The sequence below is a fragment of the Ylistrum balloti genome, unplaced genomic scaffold (assembly GCF_031769215.1).
Source record: "Ylistrum balloti isolate Yb309-2 unplaced genomic scaffold, AGI_CSIRO_Ybal_v1 Utg370830, whole genome shotgun sequence".
NCBI lineage: Eukaryota > Metazoa > Mollusca > Bivalvia > Pectinida > Pectinidae > Ylistrum > Ylistrum balloti.
Window position 1 is genome coordinate 586,472 of NW_026782479.1, and position 23,474 is coordinate 609,945.

The window sequence follows — 23,474 nt, forward strand, 5'->3', positions numbered from 1 at the left end:
TGTATATTCAAGACTTATTTATTGGACAAACCAGCCAGGTGTCTCTGCAAGACCATTTCGAAATTAGGAAAACTGTTGTGAATGTTTCCAACACAAATCATGTAGTCGTTTTTCTAGTTCTTCTGAGCGTTATTAAACAAAACCGAAGAATCCGTCATGGTATGTTTACCAACAACTTGCACTCATCTCATAACTGCCAACAGCATAGGAATATCAAGTTTCTATCTTGCATCAACAAACAGTAGGGGTCTCCGCTTGCTCATTGAAGTCTTTGATTTTCCTTCATCTTTATTTTCTTCTACATTTGTTAAAAATGAAAACGTAATACATACTAGTAATAAAATTTGATAAAAGCAAATGATTTACTGGATGTAAATATAAAATGCCATCGATTCTTACCTTGGATCGTTTTCTAGGCCAACATGGACGTTGACGATGGTATTGGCTTATGAATGCCAATTGAAAGCAGGTCAATGCTTATATGAACTAGTTTTGTATAGAAAGTATTTATCTGACACGGTGAGCATAAAACAAACACTCTCACAATGTTAAAGGTGTAAGTGATAAATCACTAGCTTCGACAGTCCATTCACTGTAAACGTAATCTCCTGTCATTGGTAAATATGATTCCACCACCTTGGAAGAGGCTGTGTGCAATGGACCGTGAAATATAGTAAGAAAAGGGGAGAAACCAACCTTTTCTGTTAATAAACCTTTTGTATGTTCATTGGAGGTGTATGAAGATAAGACATCTTGTGGCGAGGAAACAGATGATGAAGTGGTGAGTGGATCCCAAAGTTAAAATCCTTCACGCCGAAAACCGGTGATAATGTTGTAGGAGATGACACAGAGGAGACCTAGGATAAAACAGCAATATAATGTAGATTAAATAGTTTGCTCTATTATATCTTATCTAAGTTTTATTAAATATTGCTTTTCACTTGTATCTTCTGCTTTTGTATAATTACCAGGAAATGCGGGCTAAGGCAAAATAATATGAGTATTGTTCCCAATAATGTTAAAACGGTATGTTACCATATCCTGTCTGAGTGTCTTAAAAATACAGCGTCATCTTACTATTACAATATTATTTTGTTTTACCTTTCTGATTGTTTTGAAATTCTCCATATAACAATATATATTATCTGAATATCAACATTTAAGTGACATTTGTTTGAGGAAAATCTGTTTTCGCTATATAATATATGTTTTGTAAAATATTCTCAAAGTGCTTGCAAAATACAGGTGCATCTAACTCATAGATACTCGTGCAGACGTGAAATTATTGAAAACGATAACACAAACAGTATAATGGCGAAGCAACGCTTTTTAACTCAATCAATTTTTATGTTATTTTATTCGTCCTTAGTCACGTGTTCCCAACACTAGTTATACTTGTGTACGCCTGTTTGTGACCGTGACCGTGGCCTAGTTTATCACCTCCGGTTTGCTCTCATTGTTAGGCAACACAGCGTAATTTGATATCTATGCAAACTGCCAGTGTCCTGTTACATCTTCTATTATAGTCCTGTGCGACGTTCACACAGATACACAGTTTCAGATAACAATTGGCGGAATGCTGATAAGGCAGTTTACCTTGCACGAGTGTGTATTTAGGGTACAGAAAGTTACGGTGGTCAACAGTGGATTTATTCTGATAACATGCTACTTTGATATACAAGGAGAAGTGTTCATCAGGTAAATATACTAAATCATTACTTACAATGATGATGTTTCCTTTACTTATACAAGCATAATTGGTGCACTTATTAATTGTCCAGTCAGTCTCTTCAAATGTACACGTGTTTACGTAAATTGAACACTAGAAAGTTTGATCGATTACTGATCAAACTATTATACGATATCCCATATATCAACACTCCTTGCTTCGTGTAACACAAACTTAGATGAATTTACAATCCTTAAAATCGACATTTCCTGTACGATCATGTTTATTTTGATATTTTTGATACCGGTGTCATATCATATTTGTATCCGCCATCATAAAAGTACCCGGATACTTTTTCCACCAATCACAAAAGTATTCGGAAATTCTTTTTTGCCCATTAGAAAAGTATCCCCCCTATTATATTTATATTCCCCTTGATATCAATACTATAACTTCATCTGTTTTACAAATTTACTGTTCATACTTCAGTTGTTGGTCAGTCTGTATAATCAATATGTCAATATATCAGGGGTACCTGTACATGTGTCCACTTAACTGATTACACCTGGTGAGGTGTTACATAACACTTGTAGGCAGTACCCAGGTTGGGCAGGGCTTTCCTGTCTTTTTAAAATTAGCAGGCTATAACAGCTTGTAGGTAAAAAGAAGATATTATCTTAAACTTTACAGGTTACAATGATATACACGTAATAGATATGCTGGCAGGGGAATAGGGTGGGGGTTGGGAATGTTAGAAGACTGATCTAGAATATCAATGAATTTTGCTGTTTGGCAGCTCTTCAGGGGATTGATATATAGAACAACCAGAACTATTTTATCCTTTGACTCTGAGAGAAAGTTTATTTCATATAGAATCATACATACAGTAGTTAATAGCAATGATGAAAGAAGTCATAAAGTATAGTAAATAGGGATAATAGTAATTATCTTATATATATGGGGGGTGCATTTATAATGGGTATCAGAATAATATTTAGGGGGACAATTATCTGAAATATAAGGGGAGAGTTGCATTTATGGGTGTTATTATGTAGAATATCAGGGGACATATAATTATCATATACTGTGTGTTATTTTACTTGAAAATGTCCCCCTTATTTATGGGATGGGGATTTCTGCTGTTTCAAAGATTTCATCTAAATATTATGTCCAGAATGGTGAGGCCACAACAAAGGGCAAGTTCTTACATTTTAAATGTGTTTATCTCTTGATCCCCAGCATTGCTATATATTGTTATGGGGTGGGGATCTCAACAACTTCAATGATGTAACAAGGAAACTAAGTCCCTGGTGATGGGGCCAGACACAAATGCCAATTCTAATATCATGGTTGTAAGGCATTGCTATATATTGTTAAATATAGGATTATACATGCATTACTTAATTACATTTATGATGGATATCAGAATAGTATTTAGGGGTCAATTATCTGACATATTAGGGGAGAGTCGCACTTTTCGTAAGGAAATAACATGAATACAAACGTTTGATCCGTGATGTAATTAGACAATTATCCGCGATATAAATAAACTTTAAATGACTGACTGCAGACATACGCAAATCGTCACTTGTTTTATCATCTAAGGGTATTACGGAAATTTCAATTGCAGTATAACGTAATAATATAAATGATTGGTTATATGGCACAGAAAATAATTGCGTATATAAGCATTAATTATTATCGTTTTCTATGAATTGTACTTTTAATTCAAGATCACGTACTTGAAATTTTAAATCAGAAATAATATTAGCCAAAATGGGATGTTCTCTTACGTTTAAGTTTCATTCGTTGTTCACTTTTGCACGTTTAAGATGAAGATAGCAAAATATTTGGCCCGCGAGAATGACCGACTTTACAGTATTCATATTGCGAAGCATTACCTAAAGGTAGTCGCGATAAATTACTTGTTTTAAATGTATATCATGTAATGACGGCAGTAATGAATATGAAGCAATGCATTTTGTACGTTTTCAAAATGTCGGTATGCTTTTTATTTCACAAAAGGTTACATAATGAGAACAGTTGTAAATCACTAATTTGGTTCCATAACTTGAAACTGCTTCCTTGTTGTACATCTATATAATTCTACATTCTGTTTCCATGTGAACTATTGATGCAGAAATTGATGCAGATTGTTACAGGGATAGACTGATAAATCGGTGATTGAATACCGCATCAAAGATACTTCGACATATTTTTGTCTCCCTTCTTTTCATTGGTAATGATGAAGATTATCTTGTTTTGTAAGTTTTTTTTTTGTAATATTTTATATTTTTTCAATAGTTTTAATATTGAGTATATTTCATTTTCGATTAATAACATGCAGGTAAATATGTAAATCAAATTCTTACATCTACTGGTGATATGAATCTGTATTCATTCGCAACATAACACATGTCATTGGTCAATGAAAACAATTTTTTAAATTTAATCGCATTGAACAGCTGAAAATTTCTGTTTGAATGGTAATGACGTTAGTGTTTTAACTGCTGCAGATTGTTTTTCATTCACTGAAACAGAATGTAGCATTAAATGTTATATGTATTGAAATTTATGCAATTCGTGTCTTTTTCAGAAAGTGTCATGGATAATGAGTCTCAGTTAGGCTACCTTCACACACTTCCTGTCGAGCCTTACAAATACACAACAGTTACAAGGGCAGCGAAAGAAAATGCCCTTCTTCGTCCGAAGCAGGAGATTTTTATCCTTCGGGATGCAGGTGGGACAAGATCTAGTTTGACTAATGCCAGTCTTTACCAACAGGCTGAACATCTCGCAAGGTACCTAGTAACTCGAGGAGTGAAAAAAGGAGATGTTGTAGCCTTGGTAGGTCCGAACACACTAGAAATGATTATTGGAATGTTGGGGATAATGACAGCGGGAGCTGTTGTCTTGAATATCACCATCAGTACAAAAACAGTGGTAGATCTGAAAGACAAACTATGTTTAACCAATGTTAAGTGTATGTTGTTGGATTGCGGCAGTGATAACAATCTTTTCCTGCCTATAAAGGCCATTCTTCAACATTGCAATGTCCAAACGGACAGTGTAAAAGAGGCGGATAGACTAAAATTAATTTTTATGCGCAAAATGGACATCAAAGATTTTCAAAATACGGACACTTTCGAAACCATACAATTAAAGAAACTGGATCAAGTAGATCTTCCATACATTTTCCCGGAAGATAACGCATTAATCTTCATGACGTCCGGCAGTACGGGTAAACCAAAAATGGCTCTTCATTCTCACTTCAGCCTTACCAGTACACCCTTTTTCATAACTGACCTGCAAGTGGACTATGGTGTCATAGTATACAATGACAGACCGTTTGCCTGGAGTGGAGGATCACCTGTTTTTACTATCTTGCGAGGTGAAACCAGAGTCCTTATGAATGCATATATAACAATGAACAGCCAAAATACAGACTTTCTTTGGGGAATTTTGAAAGAAGAAAAATGTACGCATGCTCTCCTGTTACCCTTTGCTATACAAGATTTACTTGGGTTACCAAAAACTGCTACAGTTGATGGATACAAGCTTCAGCAAGTAGCAACCGGGGGACAAATGATAAACGACTTTCATACTGGTATCATGGGACAGTTCTGTCATAGAATGATGATCGTGTACGGTAGTACTGAGGCTACGGGAATCGCTATGAAAGTGTTATTGGATCGTACAAAGCCGCTTGATGCAGGAGATGTTGGCCATCCCTATCCAGGAGTGGAAGTCAGAGTAGTGGATCCTGAAGAGATTCCCGTTAAAAGAGGAGTGACTGGACAGATCCAGATCCGCTCAACACAATTAATGAAAGAATATGTTGGTAATCTGGAACTCACAAAGGAGGCTTTCACTGATGGAAGGTGGTTTAGAACAAGCGACATCGGTAAAATATCATCGGATGGACGCATGATTCTACTTGGAAGAGAAGTTGATGCAATATCCAGAGGCACTCGAAAGATATATCCTGGTATGCTGGAGTTCTTACTGAAAGGTTTCAAACAAATCAAGGAAGTTTGTATTGTCCCTGTTCCTGATAAAAGGCTGTATGAAGAGATATGTGTTTGTTTTGTTCCATCCGGACCTTTGACTCTAGCTGATGTTCAGCAGTATTGCAAGGAAAACCTGTTCACCGAGAACACCGTTGATGGCCTTGGGGAAATGCCATCATACTTCCTACAGTTTGAAGCTTTCCCGAAGTTAGGAAACGGTAAACCTGACAAAAAAGCGATACGACTTGACGCTGTTTTCAGATTAAACTTGACCCGAGAAGATGAAAGAAATAACTAACCAAAGTAAGTGATGAAGAATATTTTCATTTTGCTGTAGAAGAGTAAAAGATAAAAAAAAACAAAACAAAACAAAAATTTGGAAAAATATCAACGATATTAGTCAGGTTGAACAATATGAGGAGATGCTGCGCTTTCAACATTTGTCTAATGTATAGATGACACCCAATAATAGTCTATGCGGAAAGATATAGGATAATAAGAATAGATGTGCAGTATTTTTAATAAACATATATCTTTATTACACTTACAAATGACATAAAGGAAATATTAATTATGATAAATATTTATAATCATGTTAACAATAATATTAGGACACTACCACCAATAGAAAATAAAATAATATATGAAACTAACTCACTCGGGAAAAATTATATCTACTCGAGAAATACATTAGAACACTATATTTAATTAGATCTACCAACAAAACATCCAAATTGATGGCAGATATGTATAAACACCTTATTTTCACTGTATATAATTTAATTTTGAGTACAAACTGAGTACAAGTTATTCATGTTGAATGCATTTATTTTTTTCAACGATGGACATTTTTTAGGCCCGGTAATAACAAAAAGAACACTGCTGAAATATGTACGGATTGAACTGATACAAAATTAATAAGAAAGTAATTATTTATTTACTTCTGGATTGTTAGTACAGAATATTCTACACGTGAATATTGTAATATTGTTGCTAGCTCTGTTGACTATATCAATCATCCTTGTTAGAAATCTCGATAAAGAACATCATAAAGGATCCAATGTCAACATTTCATTATCTCTGTTATACACTGCACGACCACATGTCGGAATTGCTGGACAAGTATCGGTATTGTCTGGTCAGCTGCTGTCCAGGAATTCGTCACTGTATTCCTCAGGATAGTTAGTGAGCCTTTTGATTCTGGCGATATCTTGGAATACAAAAAGTAATGTATGTTGTAATAAATTTCATTTTTAAACATCCAATACATTCTTCATGAATATCTACGTAAGAGAATCATATTCAAATAAACTGCACACACATAAAGATAAGTATTGTTTTTTTGAAACTGTTAATTTCTAGTCGTAAGGTTTTTTTTTAAAAAAAATATCCTCGAGTTTCCGATAAAAGGACGTTCTTGAAATAATCTGTGCACTTATCTTCTTGTTCATTTTCAATACGGTAATCAAAGGTTTGAACTCATTTGAATAGCGGTACGGTTTAGAATATACACAAGTAATTGATTACAAAATAACATCGGAACACTGATTAGGTGAATTTTCCGAAACGTCGTACCAAAATACCAGCTTTGTAACTTCAAGTATTGTATTCCTCGCCGTTATACTTACCCCAAGACGTATCTTAAATATCTCTGATATCTTAACATAATCAGTTAGAGAAAGACTTGATTTTGTTAAGAAGAGTGGCACATCACAAACGCTCTTTCGGTTTGGTTCTCTATGGGACAGTCTATGGTAGATGGCTACGTTGAGGCGATTGCAAATCTCGGCAGATGTGTTTCCCTTGATATTAACGGCAAAAGCGTTGATGGCAACATCGGGACCAATTTCGGACAGAAAATTACCCACCTCGCTATCCTATGGCAAAGGAATAACATCATGTAAATACCAACATGTCAACATAATCATCCTCGATAAAAAAAATTTGAAAAGAAGATAAACCTTGGGAGAGACATATGTCTTTGTGAATCAATAAGGGAGTGCAAGCAATACTTGATAAAAGATGAATATGTATAAACTATCTAAATGAAATGTATTTAGAGTGAATACATAAGTTATGGTAAGTGTAATCGATGAATACGATATAGCTTATATCCCGTACCGATAAAAGATCTTCGTACGATTTGCAAATGACCCTGTCACGTATAAACTGTTTTGCCGATTCTTCGTCAAAGTCAAATCCTTTAGGTATTGGGATCAAGGGAATGCATACAAAGCCATCATCTTGATTGGCAGCTGTTAGCCATGCACAGTAGAATAATTTTGCACCGAGCAATGCCTGTCCAAGGATTCGTCCGTAACCAGAACTGTTCAGCCCAATCACCTGCGCAATAAAAAGGCCAATCAAGTATATTTATATAATATTGCACAATGATGTACAACTCAATTATAAAATGAGGACCAAATTTTGAAACTGACTGAAATAAATACATCGTACATTACATACGGGAAATGTACTCAACACTTAATTTTATAACATTTTTAACGGCCCATCGACACAGAAAAGAGTCTTTAACATCTTGAAATGGCAGGAAAAGATGAAATAATGAAAGATTTCTCAAACCTGTTCTATATACAGCTCAATATTATTAAGTGGACCATATTTGTGATATTTTGATATAAAGATAAACATCATTTAGAACCTTGAGCCTAAGATTTTACACTCGTTAATACTCTGTAGTCACTGTTGCTTTTCAAGAACCTGTTCCCACGATCACGATTTACGTACAAGAAGCCGTAAACGGATGGATAAACTCGTAACACAGGGGCTCAAATGATGCGTGTTGATAGAAATTATAGGAAAGTTTTAGTCGTCATAGTGATTTAAAAATATCCAATTTCTTTGTGCTCAAAGTTTTTGATGTTTGTTAGTTTGTCTATTGGTATAGTTGTTTATCTTCTCATTTAAGAACGTGACATTACTTACTTGGATTGACCAAGGTTTACATGGCGGGTGTCGTCGATCAAGCATAAGACGCTTACTATTCCGGAACACCTTATTTTATTCTCGTTGCAATTTTTCACGAGTGTAAATCTTTCTTTTGTTCATACTTTGTCCTAACTTTATTGAAATTGTGTTTGGATTGTGATTATGCTCACGTGTTCGTATTTTCATTTTTTTCAACTTATCGTTTCCAGTGGCTCTGGAATATGGCCACATAAATGATTGTTAGGCAGATTAATATCATTTGAAATAAAGCGATTGTTAAGGGGAGGGACTAATAAAATCTTTCATACCCTTTTGGGGTGACCTAGGGGAATCTCAATCGGAGGGGGAAGACTATTGGGATGTCAAACACGAGGCTTGTCGAGTAGACAGTTACTGAACATAAACACTCTTGGAGCCATCACAGCCCTCGGCAGACGACCTTTACTTGAAACTGTACGCCGCCATTGAAGGGAATAAAACATAAAAACTTCTTGCTTGTCTTAACATGAGAAAGAAAAAACATCAAGAAAATAACATCATTTCAGCAATAGAAATATAAAAGGTTTATGGATGGAGAACGACAACGAACGAATCACGATAAATTATAAATTACGTCTTATTACATGTTTTTCTGGCTTAACCCACAGCATTGCGGTAAATAAATGATAACATTTAAGGCGAACGGAGGAGAGATATTTAGATGCAAGAAAAGACGAGAATTGAAAGGCATTAAACAAAGGCTACTTTCCCCGCAAGGACAAAATTGAAAGCACATATCATCCACCGGAGGCATGTTCTTTCCCTGTTACTGCAGATGAACGAGCATGATCGAGTTACTATTGTAACTTATCGAATCACCTTGGCGAGGTATGAATATGAATAGGTGAATTGTTCAGAGTGCACTGTCATAGTAGTGGGATATATGAGTAAATATCACGATGTACCTTGTGCGTTAGGTACACTCCAGCAGATGCTGCTCCTGGTTTTGATGTCTCTAGTCCATAACAGTTACTAGCTGTTATGTCTTCAGTGAAGACTACATCAGTATCAAAAGCAAGCGAAGACTTCATCTGTCCATTTCTGACAAAATTGAACGATGTAAATATTAATTATACAGTAATTTTTATCTCGCAAATTTCAGTTTAAATATAGCCTTGGACTGTAATTTGAATCTCCTATCGCAATGTATTGCCAATTTCCTGTATTGTCACTACTGCACTTTTATATCTATCAATAAGTAACGTATATGCGTTAACACATGTATGCTATCTGAATTATACGATGTTTTATGGTGAATGGCTCATCACATCCTTTGCACCAATAATTATCTTCGCCTTTCAACATATATGAATGTGTAATGTATGTATGACCGATCCGAAGACGGGCAAGGACAACTTCGTCTCGTTGGTTGTCTCTATAGCATTGAGACCATTCAATGATAACAGGTTTAACGGAGTGCAATTTGTTATTGGTATAGGTATTCCAATCCTCCTGCCACTGAGGTTATAAAATTTGTTTAATAAATGGTTTAAAATAAAACATCTGTTTGATTTGATCTTGTAATGCATCACTGAAGTTTATACTTTACACATATATTGAAGAATAAAAAGTTATTTCATTTAGAATTTAGTCATCAATTTAAATCCGAGGTGTTTTGTTAATAAATATATATTCGGATTCGTTTGTGGAATATTGTATATAATAATCATATTTTGCATTTTATGAGATATTCTATCACCGAATTGCACACCGCAAAAAGATTTAATTTAAAGTAACAATGAAGTCTAGATATATGCTATGAATAATCTACTAGGGCTTCACGTAACTGAATAGGGCCGTGTCCGGTTAACGCTTACCTTTCAAAAATGAATAAGAAAAGAAACAGAAACTGTATACGAATGTAGGTATAACTACGATTATAAACGTTTGTATATGAATATCGGCCTCATCTCGATAGCGACGTCATATGAGGGTATCAGAGTATCATTATCGCCAAATTAACACTTAGACGTGACGCGTCAAATGGCCCCGTATCGCATTCAAAATATGCATATTCATAAGACTGAAATAAAGGGGACGTGATCAGCTTTCGTCGTCGCCCCTGTGCCGAAATAGACGGAATACCATAAATGTATGATGTAGACTGAGATGTGACATTGTGAAAAAAAAAGTTCGTCTTAAAGTTGACGACGTAACTGGGGACTCGTCTTTGGTTTCACAATGAGTGGTGCGAAGGATATATCCTGGGAGACTAAGTGTCTGTCGATCCTCAATAGGAGTCATCATGGATTGAGCATGATTTCTACGTCCAGAAAAAAACTTCATACGTGTTTTGGGTTCAGCCTTTTAACAATAATAACTTTTTGTGTGAACACAATGGAAATATCTATGGCCACTGTGGTATTCTCCCTAATTCTCAACCTCGGGTCTGTAATGTCGACGTGAAGTGCTACATCCTACAACTGCAGGGAGATGTGTCGAGTGTTTTCACATGCTTAATCATTCTTATGTGATAGACATATATGGAGAATTGGTGTGTAAATCACTCGGGATATGAAAGAAATCTGTGTTCAATATGATGGACAATATGTTGTAAGACGGGTAGGTAGGCCACACGAGAGTCAAAACAAACACATGTCGATTTGTTAGTATATGTCCCGAAATATAACACATATATTGTATAAATAAAACAATACAATAACAGTTTGTTGTGTTGCTTCTACTGAATCATACTACTGCATCCGGCTTTATAATAATTAACCAAGTTCGTTATTTTTTTCATTTCCATGTCATATAACACCCTAACCACAACATATTTATACACTTCAATTAAAACGTAACGCTTTGGCCACCAGGAAGCCCCAATTGGAGCGGGGCATTAGAGGGGAAATAAAGTAAATTCTGTAAAAGAAAATCTGATCCTTCGCAAACGAAGGATCAGATTATGTCACAATTTGATCTGAAGCATTTTTGGTGAAGGAAAATCAATGTTGCATAACAGGTTCGTCCATGAATGCTTCAATCGAAAGTATCCAAATTTTGAAAAATTAGCAATTAGCAATAGTTATTTACAGTTTAGTTAGTGAAAACAGTGTTGCATCTTAATGATTGTGTCCTTCTGATTTCCGTCATAAAATTCTAAAGATAGTTACTAGAAGTTGATTTTAAATTCTTTTGCTTATACAGAGTGTATGTTTCAACGTTGAGATCGAGGACATAATAAATATAATGGACCTTTGTTTAAGTGCCCATAAATTAGGCAGCAAAAAGAATTTTAATGGTATGATTTTATCATTTTTTATGCTAAGTTTTGATCGAACATTGTTATGCTGTAAGGTATTAATGTAATTATTTTTTCAAGTTTAACCTACCTGTAGCAAAGACCACCTGCCGGAAAAGGGCAATACCCTGACTTGTGTGGGTCGATAGTCACAGTATCAGCATACTTCAAGTTGTTAAGTTGTTTGCGCACGTAATTGCTCATAGGAAATTTTGGCAGCAATTCGTCATTTATATGTTTTCTTCGAAGTATTGTCGTGAAGTATCCACCCCATGCACCATCTGCCAGTAGGCAAAAATTCAGGCCCTGAAATATCAATAGTGAAAAACAAGAATAAAACATTGAAAACATCAACATTTACCTTGAAGGTCTTCCGACTGGTTTGTGGATTCATCCTTTATAAATGACACTGAAATAATGCAAAATTCAACATTTCCCTTTTTTGGTTGAAGTCTCACTAACCATTTACCATGTTTTATATATGCAACAACTGATGTGTCGTAGATGAGCATTTGGCACTTTAAGTCATGAAAACATGTTTATTATCTTGTCCTCCGGGTTACATTTCGTTGCAGGCATTAGGAAAGAGCAGAATTTTACACAAAGTTTTACCTTACGGGGTTATTGATTCGGAAAGGCATTCGCAATACAACATTAATTTATGTTGACGGGTCGTTAATAATGTCATAATAATAATAACATTCATTTATATACGATATATTTTCACCCAATCCAAGTAATATTCAATTCAATTGATATTTTGTTGCATATTGAAAAACATTACTGCAATAGCCCTTGTGTTGTCAGATTGTTTGAACTTTGCACAGGTATTCGGAAAAGAGCAAGATCATAACGAATTTACAAAAGACACACGTGAAAAGCTCATTTTAATACAAATGTCAAGTTAGACACAATAGAGCCACACAATGAATCAAACTGCAGTCCTTCTAAGACTCGTTAGTGATGCTAAGGGCATTAATTTTGAAGCCTAAGATACGACAGAGGAAAATCCAAAATGATCGAAAGAAAAGTCAATGTCTATACGGGGATCTGCACCAGTCCCATAATTAAAGCAATTTACATTATTCCAGCTAAGGGTTGCAGATTACTTTTGATTGATCTGACAAAAAAAGAAAATACGAACATGGCAGCAATTCAAGCTCCAATTCCATAAAAAAGGCAAAATATGAACAAAAAAAAAAAAAAAAAAAAAAAAAAGATTTACACGGAGACTACAGAAAAAGTACAGGAAGAAAAAAGACCAGGTATTCCGGAAAAGCTTCATCGACGACACCCTCCAGGTAAACCTTCGTCAATCAAAGTAAGTAATGTCACGTTTTTCAAATGAGAACAGTACTGATCTCTCAAGCACAACAAGGAATCCATAGAAACATAACTACGAAATCTGAGTAAATTCTATGCTGTAGTTCTCAAGAAAAAGATAACCAACTTTTTAAGTCAAACTCCAATATGCCAGCCTGGCGGCCATTTTGTTTTTTGTGATCCAACCCAAAATTAAACAGGAGCAACTAGGGAACCCCACACTTAAGATTTGAGAAAGATATATGCATTAATTTCTTAGAAATAGTGATAGCAATTTCCAGTGAAAAAACCCTGAAATTGCCACCTGTCAATCATTTCGTTTTTCTGATCAGACCACAAATCTAAGGGGTAAAACAAGAGCCAAACGAAAACTTACATATGAAATCAGAGAAAGATTCAAGGAATACTTATCAAGATATAGCAATAACAATCCTTACTTGGCGAAATACAAGACGGCCGCCTATCGGCCATTTTGTTTTTTTAATCAGTCCCAAAATCACACGGGCACAACTAGGTTCCAAGGGAAAAATACATATGAAATTTGCGAATATTCCATCCATTAGGTCTCAAGAAAAAGCAAAAATTGCTTCCGGACGGACGGACCACAGATGTAGGGCGATTTGAATAGCCTAATAGGCTACAAAGTATAGTTTTTTGAACAGACATCAAAATAAGGAGGCGTTATTGGTATGAAATGACATTATATTAGTCAACGCATCATGGTATATACAGGAAATTAATAATGTATCATAATCGATGAAGAAAACAAGTAAAATCTTCTTTCTCAAAGAATATCACAGAGTTAAATGGCTGTATGTGCTATATTGCATAAGTACGCAAACGTATTTCAATCAACGGCTCCCGTCTTAAAGTGTTTTGATACTGATTGGAAGTGATGAGGAAGGGATAAAAATAAAAAAAATGGTATATATGATGAATTGTTTACATAATAATCACATCATTCAAAGAATAATACTCATTTTACTTACTTTTGTCTTGTATTCAGCTCTCAATTTCAGAACATCTGCAATGGGATCGACTGCTCCGTGTTCGGTCGTACCAATAACACATATCACGGCAACCAGAGGTATCCTGTCAGCCAGGCATTTATCGAGGAGTTTCCGAAGTGCTAGCAATAAAACACATCAACATAGCATAGAAAAATATTTAATCTTTTACTGTTCATAAACTGTTTATCACAGGGTAACAATGTAAACATTGAGTTTGCAAAAATAAAATGTAAGATATAGTTCAACTTTACTGCCTCGATTAGTGGATGTCAAAATATTTGGTTGTTAACTGGGTTGTTTTTTTCCAGAAATGAACGTATATAGCTATATATATGAAGTCATAAGGACAAATTAATTTGTGATTAAGGATATCTATTTAAGTTTATGCTGTACAAGGTGTGACTAGGGTTAGGACTGGGACCAGTGGTAAGTGATCATCGTTTTATGATTATGACATTTGTCTTTTCCCGTTTATTTTTTTAATATTGTTTCCTTTTGGATCGTTGTGTCTTTCACTGGTTGATGGCCCTAATGACCTTTTATGTTGTTGTTATAATTATAATGATAAAATCAAAAACATTATTGATTACGTCCATCGCCTATATTTAATAAGAACTAATTGGAAATCAAAGATACAAAAGACTCTTTTCCTACAACGAAACCAACATTGACAACTTCCCAATAAGTTGTATGATAAACGAAATTATTTCAGTTTCACTATTGTGAATTCTCCATTTCTCGATTGCTATATCCCTGCATTTTTCACTCTATGGTATTTACATGTCACAATTGATTCGATATTCAAGAGCATGTTCTCATTATTACGATTTTCGTCAACTGAATGACAAACTCGTAGTACCAGGGCTCAAAAGATTCAGGTGGATGGAAATTATGGAGATGGTTTATGGTCACCACAGTGATCATATTAAAAAATATTTCATTTCTTTGTGAAGCGTATTTGATGTTAGTTTTCCTGTTGTTCCGCAGCTGTATACTTTGTTCTCATTTGGGAACATGGCATTTTGTACCACTGTATCTAATTATCAATTTGTATGAAAAGTTGTTATTCACTTGTTGTTCTTTTATACAACATTAACGTTATTGACCGTCACAATATTAGCACAATTCTTTCTCTTTAACTGATGTACACAAGACGAAATCAACAAGACCGTACCAGACATAGTTTAAGCGATGTCAGCCAAAGACAAACATGTAAGCAATACAAGTTAATTTTTTAACTTCATGTTTTATCAGTTTGTAAATATGTTTTTAAAGTCAAATATTAGGTGCAAATAACCTCTATTTCTCACTTTAGAGAAGTTGGCATGTTAATATTTTATATATTATAAGTATCTGTTGGAATCAATATATTGAATCTAATACCAACGTCAACATTTCTATTTATGTCATTATGATTGAACTTAATGATTGAAAGGACCTACCTACAATATCCATCCTTGCCCGTCGATCAGGAGCGACACTCATCAGATTGCATCCACCGATTCCCAATAGAGTGGCGGCCTTACCCCAAGAAAAATGATTGGATGGAGATGCAATTATCATAGGTGCGGTCTTCAGGTCATGCATCTCATAGAAATTGACAAGCCCGTTGTGAGCGATACTGTACCTTTAAATATGAAAACCAATAATTCAAATCCACACCCGAGAGGCACAGGGTGACGATATTTGGTTAGTTGTATGCTGAGACGAATTGTTATCGACAGTAATAAGAATGAAAATAAATTTAGTTTACTTCCTATTTTCTGAGTGTTATTTTAGGTAATACACTTTGCAAGTTACACATGGTCTGTAATCTAAATATTTTACCTGTGAGATGTCCGAGACATTACATGTTGAGTTATATAATATGAGTGACCTTTTCCTACATTCAAAGTCAATTTCATTAATACCAAGATGATGATATCTGATCAGTTGCGTACTACGACCCATTGCTATCGACAGCTAAAAGTGAAGTTGCAGCATTTCACCCAGTATAGTTTTGGTTATCGATGGGAGTTAACATTCAAAAAGTGCTGGTATGGTAGCAAACTTTGAAAAAAAACTTCTTTTCAAGTCCTACAAGGTCTAGTTTCTTGATATCTCATGCGAAAGACATCTCAGACGTCAGTTATCAGCTCTAGTATACTTGACCTTGACCCACTTTTAAGGTCACAGTGATGAATTTTGTAAAAAAATCTCTTAGTAGCCTTAATGACCCTAAATGTGTTGACGGGCCTTCCAGACTAATAATAATAACAACATGTTCTTTTCAGTAACCAAGAGGTACAGGGCATTTGCATTTCATCATTTGCATATGAAATTTCATTCTTATTGATAACATTAGGAGGATATTGTGTCAAATGTCAAGAGTCGGTTTTCGGAAGGGGTCACATTTAGAAAGTCCTTTTGTGGGTAACGCAATTAAATAATCTGAAGTTATATAGTCTAGAATAAAGATATTTAGATATGAATTGTTTGAATGGTTGGCTATCATGTTTGTGAAATGCTTAACCTTTAGTTAAGAGGGTCAATATAGGTTAAAAGCCCGTCAAATTTCTGGTCAACAATTTCTAGCTGTTATTCTTCCTCCGGCTTATTGTGACCTCCTTATCTTTCTATCGGTAAAAGATATGATCACATTCTAACAAGTATATGATAGGAAGTGTTTTAAAGGTGTTACCTTTCAAAAAGTAAATCGAAAATCCAATATGTCCGCCATAGCGTTGCAGGTAAACTAAAATGGCCAATTAAAAACCTTATCGATTAAGATTTCCTGCAACTACATACTTCGTAAGTATTCTAGAGAGCTAACGTTATTTTGTTGCTGCTGTTACAAAAAGAAGACAAATAAGAATCCTTCCTGCTGGGCCAAATGTCACAGATCGTTACTTCTTTTTCCATCCATTTGGAAACAATTGCAGTCATCGACAGAAGATGTCAATGCGATTAATTTGATGTCTTCAGTTTTTCTACTACTTACATTTAAGAGTGAACGCCATTTTGAATTTTACCTTTTATCTTAGTAAAATGCAGCCAGTTTTACTATTTCCAAATGCTCACTACCATTCAGTAATATTTATACACGATATTGTTTATCGATATGCTTGAATAATTATTTAAGTTCGGTTCCAAATGAAGGATTCCATTTTTCTTGTAGTAAATACAAAAAAAAAAAAAGTTTAAAAACCTTGTATCTGGATAACTTTCCATTTTTCAGTAAAAATGCATGAGGTAGGATTTCATTTACTCAGTGTTATATTTCATACTAATACAGAACATTTGGACGGGAAGGTTAAGGGCGACTGCTTGCATACCAATGTTTGACTTTTGCGTAAATAGTTTATAATCATTTACCTGCTTATAGCGTCTTTGGAATCATCTGGCTTTCTGATAAGTCGCTGGAGTTCTCCAGGTAGAGCTACGATATCGTCTAGATTAAGATTCAGCAGGTCCCAATCTGAAGCATATGTTATTTTCTGCTTTCTGTCAAGTCGGGGTATGTATACGCTCAGGTTTTCAGCATCATATAACATCGGTTCATCTTGTATGGCTTTTCTCACTGCCAAAGGGAGAAACTTGACATTTCTGGACGACCATAATGCCTCTATATTGGCGGATGTTCCTCCATTTGTGATGTAACCTCGTGGATTATGTGTCCCCGCAAAGCCAAGCAAATCACACAGTTGTTTCCCAACCTCTATTTCTAGTCGCGTCGTTACTGGACCTACCTCGCTGGACGCATTGTTGGCGTTTGTCATCCAGGCAGACAGGAAACCTAACTTGGCTGACATTGTTGGGTCAGGGATAACGTGACCCTGCGAACATATAAACATTAAAGGAATGTAGTGGTGTTAATCGATACATTATCTAAATTTTGACCTTTCGATCACGTTGGATTTTCTTCAGCCTCCGACTCAGTTTTAAATTTAAACTCTTAGCATTACTGACGAACCTAGAACGACGAAACAGCTGCAAGATGCAATTTAATTCACTGTAAGTGTGTTATTCACTTGTGTCTTTTGTGCAATATTTGTGGATAAAATATTATCAGAGTATTCATCTGGATTTCGCTTTTTCAAGATAATGTGACCTAATTGATTGCGTTATGACATTTTGTACATTTCAAAAGTAGTTCATATTATCAAGATAATTTCTTTGGCATATGTTACAGTCACAAGGTCATAGTTGTCACTGGACTAATGGACCTTTTTGCGTCTTGGTTAATGTAAGCTATTGTCACGTGGCTGTTGCGATGACTAAAGACAATAAATAGTGATATATTTCGAAGATATCTGTTCTGGAATTTTGTTATAATTGATGACAATTACATTCTACTTTGTTATCATGCCTTCTATCGACATGTTACTGTTGGAGATAGGATGTATCCCAAATCCATTCTTTACACAGTTCTTGGATCGGAAACTTTTCGTAGTGTTTATATACATTCATTTATTTTCTAGTGACCGATCTTTCCGTCTACCATATTAAATCGTTAATACTGTGACATGTTTCTTGCGTTATATTATGTAATGGTTGGTTATCTTACCTGATATCTAACACTTGAGAAGGGGATCGATTCTCGTAGTTCATCGTTTAGAAATTCAAGTTCTTTTTTCAGCTTGGCCATTTCTGTTCTGAAATTTACTGACGATTTCATCTTTGAGGTAATAAATGTGCGATCGGCTGGCGATTTGCTTTGTATTCCGACATTTTGTCTAAATGTCTCAATGGCTAATTCAGAGAACTCGTCAATGTTTTCAGAAGAAGGTCCGATGAACCAGGAGCCAAGTTTTTCCCACTGTGTCTTGCACGCATCAGCAACTGTCTTCCTATCAGATACACCATTGGTTGCAGGCTCCATTTTGTCCTTAAATACGAGAACAGGAACACATCAGCTCTGTAGAAAACAAATTAAGATGTTTCAAAAAGTCTAAAAGCAAACGTTCTTATTTCATATCAAACAATGCTGTTTCACCTGACATTACATACTATACTGAATGTTATAGACTTGGTTTTGTTTTGGGTTTTCAATGGAAACGTCCAATGAACATCGTTGTAACAACAGCCGTGGCCATATAAAGGCGTTCACCCTATATATGTGAAGTAAATACATGTATTGTTTGTGCGATATGTTTGTGTAATCCTCCTGAGCACTCTGCAATATAGATGCAGACTATATTTAGTGCTGCTGAACTAAGTATTTAGCCGAAGATTTGTGTCGCGTTAGATTACCAACCGTCCTAATAACAGCTATGGAGATTTATGAAAAATATCCACAAGGATCTAAATTACTTTAGATGACTAACACTACGTTCCAAAATGAGAACAAAATAAACTAAAACGGAACTACCAAGCATACTTGCGTCCATTAAGCGCGTCTGACTTCATATCGTAAAGGGAAAGAAAACTTCTCAATGATAGCATCATAATAGCCGTAAAATTCCTGATAATCTTCTAACCTTTTCTGTGTTAAACCCCCCCCCCCCCCCCCAAAAAAAAAAACCGCTTCGACAGTCCGTTACTTGATTTTAGTTTTTAATCTCACCTCAACAGATGAAATGTTCAGATATTTATTGGCCTGATGGATTGTCAGTTTAGCTGTAAGTAATAAAAATCTTGTATCAAAGTGTATAATTACATATGGAAATATGTGTACTAAAACGCTGATATTTGGTATGAGGTAACCTTTAACCGTCTGAACTGTTTTACAGTTGTAGGATTGCACAACGTTACAGACCGTGCGATGTCTGAACGATGTATGCATGATCGGAACATTGGATGAAATAAGCTACGCACGTTGTGTGGTTCTATCGCACAAATTTGCGATTCTATCGTGGTTGATATGCATTTGGAAATCACTTATAAATAAGTGTGGGATAAAGGTTTTCATCTATGTATATAGTATATTTCCTAATTAAGCCATTAATATATAGGATGGGTACTTTCAGATATATCATATACACACTGAAAGGCTAGAAACGATCGTAATTTTTAAGTGTTTTGTTTACAAAGTGCCACGCGTGACCAGCGTGTTATGTACGGCTACAATATATATGCAATATATATGTTAACATTAAATGGACGTCTTATTATCTCACAGCAAAGATTCATCTAAAATATCATCAGAAAGTAAATTTTACTTTCTTTATTATTGTATTATCTGTATAGTTTTCTCATTTCTCATTTTCGGAGGTGTGAAGCTATATATAATTAATACAGGTCCTGTGTTATCGCTATTTAGTAATAACTGCACGAATTTCCTGTTTAATTTTCAATCAGTAATATTAGCCAATCATTTTTAACAAACCGCGGAAAATGTGCGATCCTATCCCACAGTTGTGTTTATAACAATGTATCGCGTGTGTGTGCGCACGAAGGGTTTGGTGTGTTGTGCGTTACCAAAACTGTAGTATGGTGTTGCAAATATAAGCAAATTTGCACGATATAGGGTTTTAATCCCCCTGACTTGGTTTACTATTTCCAGAAATTTTCAACAAACCATTTTCCAATGTTGAGTCAAATATGTATGGGGTGAAGTTCTCACCATTAAAGAATGGAAATATTTGTAAACCCATCCCACCTAAGGTAGTGTTTCAAAAGGCGGTGCAAATACATATACATGAATAGATATGTAATGTTTCTACCCATTTGCTCGTCTTTTTTTTTTTTTTTTTTAAATTACTGGGTTTCAGAAATATACATGAATTGATATATAATTCGTTCGATTTGGACGTAAAATATCAACAAATTTGCATTATTGTGCAAAATCTGAAAATACATATTTAGCATGTCATTGGGTCAACTAAATTAAAGGTCACATAACTAGAAATTAAGTTAGAACTTGTACTGATCTATGTATATATTAGATTCTACATAAAAAAACACAACTTAAGATCGTCTTGAAGTTTTTATGCCATATTGAAAGTTCAATATTTTTTTCAACATGAAATTAACTATTTTCAAATGTGTAGAAGCACTTTACTAACTTTCTTCAACAGAACACAACTCCAGCAATCAAACTGAATTCAGAATGAAAAATAAAATTAAAACTCGGTTGTGGCCGTATTTTAAACGTATTTTCTTCAGAACTGAAAAAAACTATCTTCCCTAAAGGTGTCTGTTCCGAACGCGACTCCAGACACTTCCACATCAAATGAAAATAAGAAATAGTTCAATGCTTCAATTTGCTATGGCCATGATAAAGTGAAGCCCCCTGCCCCACCCTAAATTCCATAACCTTCGTTTTTTATGTATAGAGGAACATATCTAAAATCGATTGATGAAAAAGATTTACGCGAAGACACATCCCCAGATTCCTTTACCATGGCTTCACTATATCATATTACACCGGGACATTTCACAGTCAACTGCCTTTACACAATGTTCATCACAGATAGCTGTGCTGAGTGTGCGTGACTCAGCTTTATTCGGCAATGAAACAACACCACACACCTGACGTATCTTGAATATAATCTGTCGATCTGCTATGTATTCGTCTATAGTGTAGGGCGATAAATACAAATTCTTTGACATTTTGTTTTGTTGGGATAAGGCCTAAAAATAGGTTTGACTTTAAGGGTCAACATGAAATGTCATGAACATTCCATAAATTATTTCAGGACTTTTCAGGAGCTATAGATGAACTGTATAGATAGTTAGAGGCGGCAGTTGAAAGAACTCGTGCAACTAAATCTATCAATAGATCTTATAACTTAGCAATAGAGATATCATACTTAATATTTGAAGTTCAACAAAAGTTCCAACAGTCTAGATTCATAGAAACTTACCTGATAAAGGCTACAAATGGCTTATTTTAGTAGACTGAATGAAATCTCGGACTGTCATCGATTTCTCATTCTTTAAAAAGAAAGGCCTGAATAGATGTATATGTGTGTCTGATGTTGATATAATTTCATGCGTTTGACTGGGGAATAAGGATTAAATTAATTTCACCGTGGTATGTTTTCCCAATAGGTGGCGTGTTGGGTATTAACACGTGCTGGTCGTGCTAATACACGTGTCCTGGTACCCGGGTCCGTCATTCTGGCGAATTTAGCTCCGGCATAATTCTGGTATATTTTGTTGAATGGAGATTGACGGCGATGAAACTATTGGTGCCACTACGGGCAATTCGGGAGAAACTACTCTTGGTGACATATTGGAGAACTTAAAGGAGGTACAGCTATGGAAGGCCTAGTTTCGCGGCGGGTACGGCAAGCCAGGAGTGTAATACTCGTCCTATTAGTGATCCTGGGAAGCAGCTTTTTCGTGGCCAGTACGGCACTAGAGCACGAGCATGCTTTGCCTGTGGTGAATCCGGGCATTTCCGAAGAGAGTTCCCCAAAACCCCTAAGACCGGAAACCCTTGACAAGGTCGATTCTAAAGAAGGAAAGGTGTTAAAAGATAAGTATGATCTTATTTTTAGTGACATCGAAGAGTCAAGTGGAGATATTACATGTAGAGGTGACATTTTATTCACGGATGATTATTTTGAGTATGAACAGGGCTAAAGTGATATTAGAGTGCACAATATTTGTAAGTCAAAATTAGTAGACCAAAGTTCAAAGGTCAAAAGTGATTTGATACAGTCTGGATTTGTTTCGAAGGTAGATAAATCTATGTGGGATCCTGTGCTGTGCATGGGTTTTTTGGGAGTTGATGTAGTTCTAAGGATACAAGATCGTCGTATAGAAAAAGCACGTGCTTGTGTTTTGGATATCCTGAAGTGTGTTGACAAATGAAGGACAGACCATGTGAAGGCTGTGTCCAGATTTGTAGGGCAAATAATCTCTATGGGTATCGTGCTCGGTAGTATCACACAGCTTATGACCAGGTGTATTTCGATATGTATGTTACAGGCGTAGTCTTGGAATGATATAATTACGTTGAACGACGAATGTCTGAGTCAAATGCGGTGTTGGTTGAATCATTTAGACTGTATTAATGTCAGATAACTTTGCTACACCCCTCAGTGTAATAGAATAGTTTATTCAGATGCCAGTAGCACGGGTTACGGTGGCTATTGTGTCGATTCACCGCTGGGCATGTCACATGGAACGTGGTCTCCTTATGAGGCAGGTCAAAGTTCGACGTTCAGGGAATTGAAAGCAGTATATAGGGTCATGTTGTCATTAGTACACGCGCAACGGGGTTCCAGGGTAAAATGGTTCTCTTATAATCAGGCTCTTGTGAAAATACTAGAAAAGGGGAGCATGGAGTCTGATTTACAAGA

General features: G+C 35.5%; 2 protein-coding genes across 2 annotated transcripts; one reads left to right on the top strand and one right to left on the bottom strand.

Moving 5' to 3' along the window:
• Nucleotides 1-4,273: 4,273 nt before the first annotated feature.
• LOC132558860 (medium-chain acyl-CoA ligase ACSF2, mitochondrial-like) lies at nt 4,274-5,977 on the top strand. The gene has a single exon (XM_060223477.1). The coding sequence runs from the start codon at nt 4,274-4,276 to the stop codon at nt 5,975-5,977; it is 1,704 nt and encodes a 567-aa protein (XP_060079460.1).
• A 765-nt stretch (nt 5,978-6,742) lies between these two features.
• On the bottom strand, nt 6,743-19,102 carry LOC132558861 (L-tyrosine decarboxylase-like). The gene is made up of 9 exons (XM_060223478.1): nt 18,788-19,102; nt 17,596-18,056; nt 15,684-15,868; nt 14,221-14,360; nt 12,000-12,214; nt 9,573-9,708; nt 7,801-8,022; nt 7,308-7,556; nt 6,743-6,889 (listed from the first exon to the last, which is right to left on the bottom strand). The coding sequence occupies exons 1-9, from the start codon at nt 19,100-19,102 to the stop codon at nt 6,743-6,745; spliced, it is 2,070 nt and encodes a 689-aa protein (XP_060079461.1).
• Nucleotides 19,103-23,474: the final 4,372 nt, after the last annotated feature.